We start from the raw sequence: 11,746 nt of genomic DNA on the forward strand, positions 1-11,746 counted from the left end.
GGGAATTGAACTCAGGACCTTTGGAAGAGCAGGCAATGCTCTTAACCACTGAGCCATCTCTCCAGCCCCTCCTATTTATCTTCTTAATGAGATTCTTTAATTGGTCGGCTCTCATCACTTTGTTTCAGATATGTAGAAATATAGTTGTTGCTTTTAATCTTGACCTCATATCCCCTTAACTTCCTAAATTAGTTTTCTGGTATATGTGCACCCACCTTGTATTGCAGGTCTTAAAGAATGGCCTTAGCCGAAAGACAGCATAAATTCAAATCATACTAGTATATTACTTAAATAGAAATTTGGAATTTTTATTCCCCTTCAGTTCCTGCCCTTGTTTGGCTCTTCTCTGATATCTATATGTAATTATTTCATGTGTTTTATATCGAACTTATACCACAATGCTGTTTTGCTAAAAGTTACACTGATTCCCATGAGAGATGGGAGTCCCGTTTTAATATGAGTCTCTGACACTCTGAGGAGTCAGGAAGCATCCTTTTTCCAATGGTCTTGATCTAACAGAAAAAGGGGAGGGGGAGTTGTTAATGAAATGAGATCAAGACCTACTTGATGGGAAATTGCTTGAAGGAAAAAGAAATCGCAGAATTGAGGCTGATAGTGTTAAGGCCTTACCTTGTCTCCTGGGCTCAGGGGAAAGACTTAGTTGAGAGAGAAGCTGAGGTCGGAAAGATGGCCAGTAGTGACAGAGCCAACGACAGCTGGCCTGTCCAGATGTGACACGGAGCCTTCAAGGGCCCCACAGTAGCCTGGGAAGGAGGTGAGGAGACATTGCGTAAACACATCTTACAGAACACAGTAAAGCCAGAGGAAAAATGTTTTTACATGTACAAGGACTCATTTAGTGACGCTGTGGAAGTGGTTTGGAGGGGCCTGGAGAGTCTAGGAAGACTGTTGGGAGTCTGTTGTGGACTTCAAGGTGAGAGATGGTGGCGGCTTTGACAAAGGCCCTGGTAGAGCAGATAAAGGGAGGCCCAGGAAGCTGGGCTCTCGGTAGCATAGTCCTGTAATACAGTACTCAAAGGGCTGAGGCAGGAGGTTGGTGAGTTCAAAGTCAGCCGAGACTATACAAAGCAAAATGAAGTAAGGAGATTGGAGACTCTTGAGATATAATAAGGAAATAATATTAAAAAGTATTGACAGTGTGCTGGGGTTGACACCTCTGCGGCCCCTCCTTTGCCTCATTAGTTGGTGGCGGGTTTTGCATATTGAAATGTGGACGAGTAACTGAGGACGGGGGTAGGGGATGGAGACTATGGACTCAGGCTTGAATGTGTTGAACGTAGCATGATTGATAGAGTGAAATTAATACTGAGTGGATTCAGGGGCTAAAATGGCTGGAGTGTTCTGGATTGCCGACATAGACGTGACAGCTGAGGAGAGACCACTAGACTTCATCCTTCCTAATTCAGCAAACATGAATCACACCGGTGTCTGCTATGGACATTTCTCACCTAGAAAAGCATTCTAGCTATGTTTTGCCCTGAGGAAGGGTCTGAGGTTGTAAACCATCAGTTCCCATGGTTTATGTTATCTCTGTTGTCTGTTTCTGCTATTCTTTCATTTTTCCTCACGTAAGTGGTGAGAGAGACAATCCAATGTTTTAAAATGTTAATGTCCATTTGTATTTCTTACTTTGTCTTGAGACAAAGCCTTGAGCCTTACCCAAGGCTAAAATAAAAGAAGGCCTTCCAGCTGGGCGATGGTGGCGCACGCCTTTAATCCCAGCACTTGGGAGGCAGAGGCAGGTGGATCTCTGTGAGTTGGAGACCAGCCTGGTCTACAGAGCTAGTTCCAGGACAGGCTCCAAAGCCACAGAGAAACCCTGTCTCGAAAAACCAAAAAAAAAAAAAAAAAAAAAAAAAAAGGCCTTCCAAGTCCTCCCAGGTCTGACCTCACTCTGGTCCAAGTATTATCGTCTCGCGTGGAAGCGGGTATTTCATTTCTTTTAAAGGGACAGTTTGCAGAGCAGCTGAGTAAGAAACTCACAGTAGTCAATACAACCTTTGCCAAGTTAGGAAATGGGCCTCCGAAAGCATGCTCAGTGCATCTGTTTATGCAGATGATGTAAGAGCGTAAGCAGGGTTGAGGGCGCACAGGCTGGGGCTCACAGGCGTGTTTACACGTCGGTCTAATCTGCTCATCAAACAGCCCTCGCTCGCGATCAGCCTGCTAGCACAGTTCCCAGGGAACTGTGCGCAGCGGATTTTCTGCACACGATATGTTCCTCTTTAGCTTTGATCCGTCTTGTTTACCGTACTAATTAATGCTCACAGATGAGCCTCGGGTGTTGAATTGCCTTCTGAAAAAAATAGACAGATTGTCCCATGTTCAGAGTATCAGGAAAATGAACAGCGATTAAATATTTTACTCCAGGTTCTTTGCCAAATACATAAATAGTTTCTCAAAAAAAGAGGATCCTCTTGGCTGCATACTGTTTTTATTGCTGTCCCTGTAGTGGGACATGAGCACTGTGTTCTCTCTCAGGGCAGGCTATACACTGTGGCCCTGCCCTGGTGGAAGTCCAGGCGGGTAGGGGTGGATGTCATTGCTGTGCCTTCCACGGTGTCCTTCGTCTTGGTGGGTGGCTTGATGGCCAAGTGTCCAGAGCCAATCACACAAATACTTGTTTCTATTAGCAGATTCCCTTGCGCTCGGGATTGACTTCTGTCCAGTTTGTTGGTCAGGGAATGCAAAGAGGCAACAATAACACAGACACATGGATTAGCCAAAATAGGTTATTATCTTAAGATCCCAGCAAGAAAAGTTAAGAATATCTTCTAGCATCAAAGGGAAGAGAAGACATCCAGACCCTTATACTCAGCAGTAGATAGAAATCTAGAGGGTAGGATTATGGTACCTGTGGGACAAAGCCCTAACTGGGGTCCAGGATTCAAATTAGTGGGCTTAGAGCAAGCGAGTTTGCACCCTGTGGAGTGAGGGTATGACAGAGGTGGACCTGGAAGTCTTGTCTGTACCGTCTGTAAGGACAGTCTAGTAGGATGCCTCCGGTTACCCTGTATCACTTGGTCCACAGAAGATGGTGTGGGAACCACATTGAGGCTTTGGAAAGACAGAGAAAATTGAAACTCTGTCAGTGATGACTGAGCCCCACTTTTGGCGGGAGAAAGTTCATCCTGTGTTCAGAATGGGAGCTGGAGCCGCCTAAGGGAAGGGAAATGCTTGGTGCTCATTTGCCGAGGGGAGGTTGAGGGCTCGAGACAACATTTTCCAATGTCAGTCAGCTGCTAAGTGGTGGATTTGAAGGTGCATTTGAGTGACTGAGGAGCCGTTTGTGACTTGCTAAGCCATGCTTTTTCTGTTATAATTTTAGTAAAATAACGTCATGTTTTATCTATTTTTTTAATTGGAAGTCTCAATATGGCTTATCTTTAACCTTCTAGCAAGGAAAACTGCTTTTCATAGTTGCCACATAACCTTACTCTACAGGCAGCATTTTATGACTTTAGTTATATTTTAAAAAGTGTAAACATTTCATTTATTCTTTCGTAATCACTGCAGAAGAAAAGACAGTCTTAGCTGGCCATGGTGGCACCTGCTGCAATCCTAGCATTTGGAAGTCGAGGCAGGAAGATCATGAGCTAAAGACCTTGTCTCAGAGTGACAACAGAAAGATAACTATGAAGTTTCCCGATGCGCCTGAGTGTCTGGTATACCCAGAGATGAGCTGCATGCATCAATAGCCCTCTAGAAATGACCCTAACCTCCCCTTGCTCATGCTGTTTCCAGAAGGAGAACTTGAAGCAGAGTGGCTGCAAGATGTGGGACTGTCAACCCTGATCTCTGGGAACGAAGAGGAAGATGGTAAAGCCCTCCTGTCCACGCTGACTCGCACCCAAGCAGCTGCCGTGAAAAAGAGATACAACACGTATACCCAGACGCTGAGGAAGAAGAGCAAGCAACCCGTCAGGGATGTGAGAGACGTCTTTGGAGTCAGCGAATCTCCCGTATGTAGCAAGTTTGAGTCCCAAAGGAGTTTGCTTTGATCTCTAGGTGGAGGGTGTGGCAGAGGTGGCGAAACATCTCAGATGAGGCTGGTCCATCCTAACTCTCAGAGGGAGCTAGAGCCAAGAGCAAGGCTGCATCCTGTAGACCAGAGCCTGACCACTCAGATGAGGCTGGTCCATCCTAACTCTCAGAGGGAGCTAGAGCCAAGAGCAAGGCTGCATCCTGTAGACCAGAGCCTGACCACTCAGATGAGGCTGGTCCATCCTAACTCTCAGAGGGAGCTAGAGCCAAGAGCAAGGCTGCATCCTGTAGACCAGAGCCTGACCAATCAGTCAACCTCTTCGTGGCTGCATTTTCCTGCACACCAAGGTTATTCTCTTCTCTGTTGAAGTTACTCTGCAACTTCCTTGATAGTGGAGTGAACCTTTAGAATGTAAATTCTGTGGAGGGCACAGGGGTCTCAGGGACATTCCTGTGGCCTTGTGAGCAAGTCCAAGTGGATCGTTTTAAATGGGGGTAGGGAAATGAGTAGAATAGCCGTTAGGTTCAGAAAATTTACTTTGATCAAACTAGAAGACACGGGAACCAATTAAATGAGTGATTGCAAATAGAGGGAAGTATTGCGGTTCTTGTGAGAAGTGGCTGATTGGAGTTCCACCTGTCCACCTTAGTTGTGTTGCCACGGTTTCCCTCCTGGCACCATTAGTCACGCCCACCCCACCTACGTCAGACTGGCGGTGTTCTTCCAGTGCACTTCTTCCTTCTCTTCACTGAGCCATTTAACAGTTGCCTGACAGTGTGGCTTGGCACAGCAGGTATTTATTCAATGAGTTCCGTGTGCACGATCCCTTCCCTGATGCTATCCAGAGAGGATTCATGGGACTCTGGGTTGATGATTACACAGAATAAAAGAAATTTGGCACTGTGCTATTCTGCCTGAGGGGCAATTCAATCCATCTATCTGATTTAGGGTTCTCTTCTGTTCCAGTGCAGCTTCTGTCATGATATAATTGAAGATAACAAAAATGTCAGCTAGTGCCTTAGTTAGGGTTTCTATTGCTGTGAAAAGACCCCATGACAAGGCAACTCTTACAAAAGAAAGCTTTCCATTGGGGGCTTACTTAGAATTTGAGTGGTTTAGTCCATTATCATCATGGCAGGTAACGTGACACACGCTTGTCCCTGGAGCAGTGGATGAGAGGTATATACTGGTCTGCAGGCCAAGTGCTGTGGGATAATGCTCTTGTACATTGTAAAGATTTATCACTCATATGGGTTTAATAAAACGCTGATTGGCCAGTATCCCGGAAGGAAGTATAGGCGGGGAGGCCAGCCTAAGAGCATTCTGGGAAGAGGAAAGGCAGAAAGTTGGTTGTCATCCAGAAGCCAAGGGAGCAAGATGAGAATGCCTTACTGAGAAAAAGTGCCAAGCTACATGGATAAATATAGATAAGAATTGTGGGCTAATTTAAGTCATAAGAGATAGTTAGTATTAAGCTGGAATAATAGACCAGACAGTTTATAATTAATATAAGCCTCTGTGTGTTTGTTTGGGACCAAACAGCTATGGGACTGGGCAGGACAGAAACTTTCATCTATACCAAGGGTGAGAGAGATATGTGGGTCTAGTTTGGGGATTGAAACTTCAAACCCACTTCCAGCTACACATTTTCTCCAACAAGGTCACACCCACTTCATCAAAGACACACCTTCTAATCCTTCTCAAACAGTGCCACTCCCTGGCAACTAAGTTTTCAAATATATGAACCGATGGGGGACATTCTTATTTAAACCACCATAGATAGTGATCATGGATGATGTCTCCAAATTCAGTCTTCTCAGGTTGTTTGTATTTTCTTCCTTGATATAGTCATCATAAAGGATATTGCCAGGAAATTTGCATATACCTAGTTAATATATGTGTCTGTGATAATATCATAGAATAATACCATCTTACAGAACTTTCTAGATGATAGCAATGGTTTGTTTCTATTCTAATATGACAGCCTCCATCATATTTGCAACAAGCAAGTTAGCTGAATTTGATATTTTGTATAATCTTAATCAGTCTAAATCTAAACAATCACATATGACTTGGAGCGTGTGTGTTGAACAGCAGAATGTCATGTTGCCTGTTATACTATGACTTGTTGAGCATTGTGAGTTCTGTGACATTTGAATTTTTGACTTAGTTGAAGTCCGCATCTTTCTGGGTGGAAGGATTATTGTTTCTCTCTAGCAGTAATGGGGGGAAGATGGCTTCTACACCTTGGAACCAAGAGTTCAGCCGCATATGTCTTGGCCGAGATGCCTGCCAATGAAAAGTTGGTCCTGATAAATTCAGTTCCCTAGAACTTGCCTTTCTACTGTTCCCAGGGTCATCGTACAACAGTCTTGAAAACTGTGCCTACCTGCTTTCTTTGTCAAATCTCTTACCAGCTACTTCAGGCAAAGGCTTGGGCTCTCCTCCAGCGAACTGAGTTAGAAAGGGTCTATGGGCTTGCCCTGAATCCTGTGTCTGAAGTGCTTTCCATTGGTTCCTATTAGGCTGCTTGTTGTAGTAGGAGGAGCAAGCTGCTTGTTTTGTCCCAGCTAGCTTACACCCCCTGAAATTGTACTAATTAAATTGCTGCCTGGCCCATTAGCTCTAGCCTCTTATTGGCTAACTCTCACATCTTGATTAACCCATTTTTATTAAATCCACGTGACTGTGGATTACCAGCAAGATTCTAATCTACATCTGTCTCAGGCAGGAGATTCATGGCACCTGCCACACTGCCTTGTTCCCAGCATTCTGTTCTGTCTACTCCACCCACCTAAGGGCTGCCCTATCAAAAGGCCAAGGCAGTTTCTTTATTCAACCAATGAAAGCAACACATAGACAGAAGAACCTCCTACATCAGCTTGTTCTTCACCTGGTGTAGTCTGTTGGGAGTCTGAGGAACCTTTTGGGAGTGGGGCCTGGCTGGTAGAAGTAGGTCACTAGGGATATGCCTTTGAAGGTTATACCCACCCCTTCCTGGTTTGTCAAGAGCTAAACAGGCTCCGCGGAATGTTCCTACCACCATAGCTGAGCTATCCCACAATGCCTTTCATTCCACAATGGACTGAAACCATGAGGACTTATCAGGGTTTCTCTTTTAAATTGTTTCTTTTAGGCTTTGGTCTTAGACATCGAAGTCCCCAGTACCCTTGGGACATTGCATTTCTTTAACAATACAAACCAGTAAAGTATGGGGTGCTTTGTGGCCAATCCCTTCTTTTATTCTGACCCTCTCTGAAGGGACAGATGAAGAGAACGCTTGTACCTTGGTCTTTAAGTGTAAAAACTGAAGTTTTTCTCGGGTGCAAACAGCTATAAACTGCTGCTTCCAGGCAGGGCAGAGGATATAGCCCAGTGCGTGCACACGTGTGCACACACGCACACACACACCAGACAGTTAAGAGGTAATGATGACAGAACCCTTCCTTCTCTCTGCCTTTGCCTTCAGTCTTCAGTTACAGCCCAGTTTCTGAGTGAAGAGGGAATAAGGGTTAAGGTAAGAGGTGGGGTAGCTGCGGGCAAAAGGAAGAACCAAATAGCCTTGTATTGTGTGTGTTTCTTGTCTGGCATGTAAAAACCACGTAAACCTAGCCTTCGAAAAAGAACCTCGTGTTTCTGTTATATAAGGTCTGATCTTTTCCCTAAAGACTTCAGCATCTTTTGTGAATACCTTGTAAGGAATGCCCTGGGCCTTTTAAACTTCCTGTCTTAGCTTAACAAGTAAACACCAATTCTCCTCTCTCCTTGCTCCACATCTGTCCTGGTTTGCTTCCCCCTCTTTCTCTGCCTCCCTTCCTTCCTCCCTCTGCTGCCACTGATTGCACATCCCCCTCGCTCACCTCTTCTTCCTCCTTTCTTTTCTCGCTTTGGTCCTTTCTCCCTCTTTTCTCTCGTATCATTATCTTTCTTTGGTTGTCGTTTGCCAAAATTGACTGAATATTTGCCTATAATTTTCCGTTTCACTTTCTTAGTAAGTTTCTTTTTAATTATATAACCCCCTGTGTGTGTGTGTATGCATGCATGTGTGCATGTGTGTGTACGTGTGAGTATGCGTGTGTGTGTATATGTGTGTGTGTTTGTGTGTGTGTGCATGCATGCATGTGTGCATGTGTGTGTACGTGTGAGTATGCGTGTGTGTATGTGTGTGTATATGTGTGTGTATGTATGTGTGTGTGTGTGTGTGTGTGTGTGTGTGTGTGTGTGAGAGCACGCACATGTGAGGACTGCAGTGTTGCTGTACTTGTAGAGCTCAGAGGACAACTTCCTCTGTTAAATTGATTTTACTCCTACCATTTCGGTCCTGAGAAGGGAATTCAAGTCATCAGGCACCCTCACCTGCTAAGCCATCTTACTGTCCCTAAACCTTTCGGCTTCACAAGAAGATTCTGTATTCATTTTAAATGTATAATTTTACCTGTGTATTCAACAGGTGACAACATGCATTCAACAGTTTGATATACAGACGCTCAAATTATGTTAGTTTTTCAAAAAAAATTTTTCTCATATAATTCCAGCTTAAATTCCCCTTCCCTCAGAACTGCAAGGGAATCTCCAGCCATCCATCCTGAGTAGTCACTGTGGGGTACCATGCCTATGTCAGGGCAGGCCTGTTCCTTTATTGACTAAAAGTTGAAGTGTTTGATTGTCATTTATATTCTTGGGGTTTGAAACTGTACCAGCTTGACCTTTTTGCAAAATTCATCTTGTCTGCACTAAATGAAAACTTTGAACACTAGGAAATATTTAAATTATTATAAATTCCTTCCCATGGTGCATGGTCTCCTGAGCCCCTGTTGAGTAGTTCTTGGGCTCAGACTGATCTCTGGGACTCTTGACTCTTCTCTTTTAATTTCCAGGGTTTTGTTTTGGTTTTTGTTTTGTTTTGTTTCATTTGTATGTGTTTGCTTTAGATTCTTGAAAAATCCCTTGAACCTCAATTTGCGAATGTCAGTAATTTGGCCATGGTTGAATTTGTACTTGGGTTAATTTTCAGAATTTAATACTTACCAGTTTATAGCTGTCTTTCCTTCCTTTGATTTCTCTTTTATTCTAATAATTTGTCCATTGGTATTGTTGATTTTGTGTGCAGGGATTAAACCCAGGGCTCAGACATGTCAGGGAAGCATCCCCACCCTTGCTGTCTGTGCCCAGCTGCACTATTCTTGCTTCTTGGCTGCAAACACCATCTCGCACTCTGAAGACAGCACAAGCCTAACCTCCCACTGCCTGCTCCTTTCTGTGAGCAGTTTCCTTCCGGTGATGGACTTATTTTTAGAGTCATTGTTTTCTCTTCCCATTGTTATCGTTAAATTGATTTCTCATCCCTGGCTGTTGATATATATTTCTTCAGGGGAGACCAGATTGATTGCTTGTGATTTCTTTAGTTGGTTTCTGTGTGCTTCTCATGCAGTTGTATGGACCCGCTTCAACACCAAAAGTCTGCTATGAAAAGGATTTGGGGTCCGTGGGTAGACAAGTGTGTCTCACCTGCCACATTTTGCTTTGAGACATGTGACAGTTGATGACTGAGCGACAGGATTCCCCAAGAACTCTATTTCCTTTCCAGGCAAAGCAAACTTCCCCTTTCCTACTCTTGTCCTTATCATCCAAAAGTCCCGGCTGAGGTATAGTTCAGCCACCCACCCTGCAGTCCCAGACCACTACTTCCTCCTCCGAACAGCCACCAAGCAGCCAGTGAAGGTCACTGTGGCACCCGGAGTCTGTCCTTCAGCCTTCACTCAAGGAAAGACTCTGCCTTGCCCTTTTACCAAGAAAAATGTTTTTCAGCCGCTTGTCACTTTTTTGAGCTGGGCTGCATTTCCAAACTTTTCCGTTTCTCTCTGAATGTGGAGGCTTGGGGACCAAGCACTTAACTCCTGCTTATTGTCACTCGTACCTTTCCCCAGGCTGACGATTTTTCTACACTATTGAGCCATTTTTGTGGCTCGGGGACTAAGCATTTAACTCCTCGGTTTTCTTTTGTGCCTTTTCCCAGGCCGAGGCCTTACCAACCCATTTTTGAGTTTTAATCTCCCAGGAACTCCCGATAACTTCTTTTCTGCTAGTAAAATGTTGAGTACCTTCCAGAGCTAAGCCTTTTAAATGATGCTATATCTTCTGTCGCTCAGTTTGATTGGTAGGGGAGGGAGACAGTAGTGTGTGCATTTTGTTCACTTGATGGAATTTTCTTGTCTGGATTGACTAGCTCCTTTCTAGGTTAATGTGCTTTTTTTTCCTCTCCTCGTTTTCAAGGAAATATATAATCTTCGCTGGAAACAGAAAATATGGTCTGTCAGGCTGAGGAATAACTATTTTTATGAACCCAAAGACATTTTATGATTTCACTAAATAACCTGCGAATTAGTTTTCCAGTGGTGTCCGGTAGTGAGGGAGCGGAGTGTTTGGATCTTGCCTTAGCCATGGCATGCTAAGTCGAAAGTGCTAAGCCAGGGTCAGAGTGCTTAACACATGGTCTGTACCCAAAGGCATTGCTCCAGGGTTTGGAAGACATGAGTAAACATTCATTTAATTGGGGGAACAACTGATCTAATTAACACCCGGTTTCATAATTGGTAAGTATTTAGCAAAAGGTGTACCTCACTGACAAGTGACTGTGCAGATACAGTCATGGGGGGTGCTTTTATGTATTGTGTTGTATATAATTTATGTGTACCCTTGACTGCACAGAACAGAAGCACAGGAAATGGCGAGTTGTACTAATAGGAGTTTTTCCTCTTTGAAGGCAGCGCTCAAGTAGATGGTTCTTTCTTGCCAGGAACCCAGCTTCCTTTTGCGTTCCTGTGTATCATCCACATACAGCCTCATCGATTTACTGACGAGTCCAACGGGCCCACTGCAGGCTCCATATTCTGGAATGGCATCAAAGGCCCTATCATTCCAGACTCACTTTCCTGGAAATCCTTCTTGGGAGAGTTCCCGTTACCTCGTGGCTCAGGACCATATCATCGTTAGCTTCAAAGATGCTCGTGTTTTGGTTTTTGTTAGGTATAGAACTCCCTGGGGGTGAGGGATCAAGATACTGTTAATGAAGACCGCAGGCTGGGGATAGGAAAATAGTTGGCAGTGCCTTCTACAAAGAAAAATGCACGTTTTCATCCCTAGAATTTAATCTGATCTCAGTATTGATGGGCGCAAGGCTCAATGCAATGCTGAGTATATATGTAGTCATAGCCATCGATGTCTCCCTCAGTCTCTGTGAGTACTCAGATGAAACTCACGACCCATGATGGATGCACAGTTTGAAGGGAGAGCTCATTTCTGTGCTAAAATGCACTTTAGTTTTTCTTAGTATCCAAATGATTTTTGTTGCATACCAATTCATTTTTATAAAAAGTTTGGGGTGCAAATATGGATAAAGAAATTATATCAGTGGTCCCCAGGTGGGGAAAAATGGTCCATGGGTCAAGTAAAGGGGAATAGTGTCAGGAGGTTTGAAGAAGTCATTTTTTAAAGGCCATCAGGCAGACTGATGTGGGGAGTATCATATAGCAATCTGTTGATTTCATTGGTTAAGCAATAAAGAAACTGCTTGGCCCTGATAGGTTAAAACGTAGGTGGGAGGAATAAACAGAACAGAATGCTGGGAGGAAGAGGAAGTGAGCTCAGAGAGACACCATGCTCCCCTCTCTCGGGGGCAGACTCGACAGCTCTGCTCTCTGGAGCAGAGGCCATGCTCCCCTCTCCCAGGCAGACGCAATG

At 44.3% G+C, this 11,746-nt stretch overlaps 1 protein-coding gene across 1 annotated transcript in view; it reads left to right on the forward strand.

Moving 5' to 3' along the window:
- The window catches only part of Arhgap28 (Rho GTPase activating protein 28), a 115,660-nt gene that overhangs the window by 49,746 nt on the left and 54,168 nt on the right, over positions 1-11,746 (forward strand). The window contains exon 3 of the mRNA XM_013353955.2: positions 3,766-3,983. Coding sequence (XP_013209409.1) covers positions 3,766-3,983 — 218 coding nt within the window. The remainder of the gene's footprint in view (positions 1-3,765; positions 3,984-11,746) is intronic.

This window comes from Microtus ochrogaster, unplaced genomic scaffold (assembly GCF_000317375.1).
Source record: "Microtus ochrogaster isolate Prairie Vole_2 unplaced genomic scaffold, MicOch1.0 UNK20, whole genome shotgun sequence".
NCBI lineage: Eukaryota > Metazoa > Chordata > Mammalia > Rodentia > Cricetidae > Microtus > Microtus ochrogaster.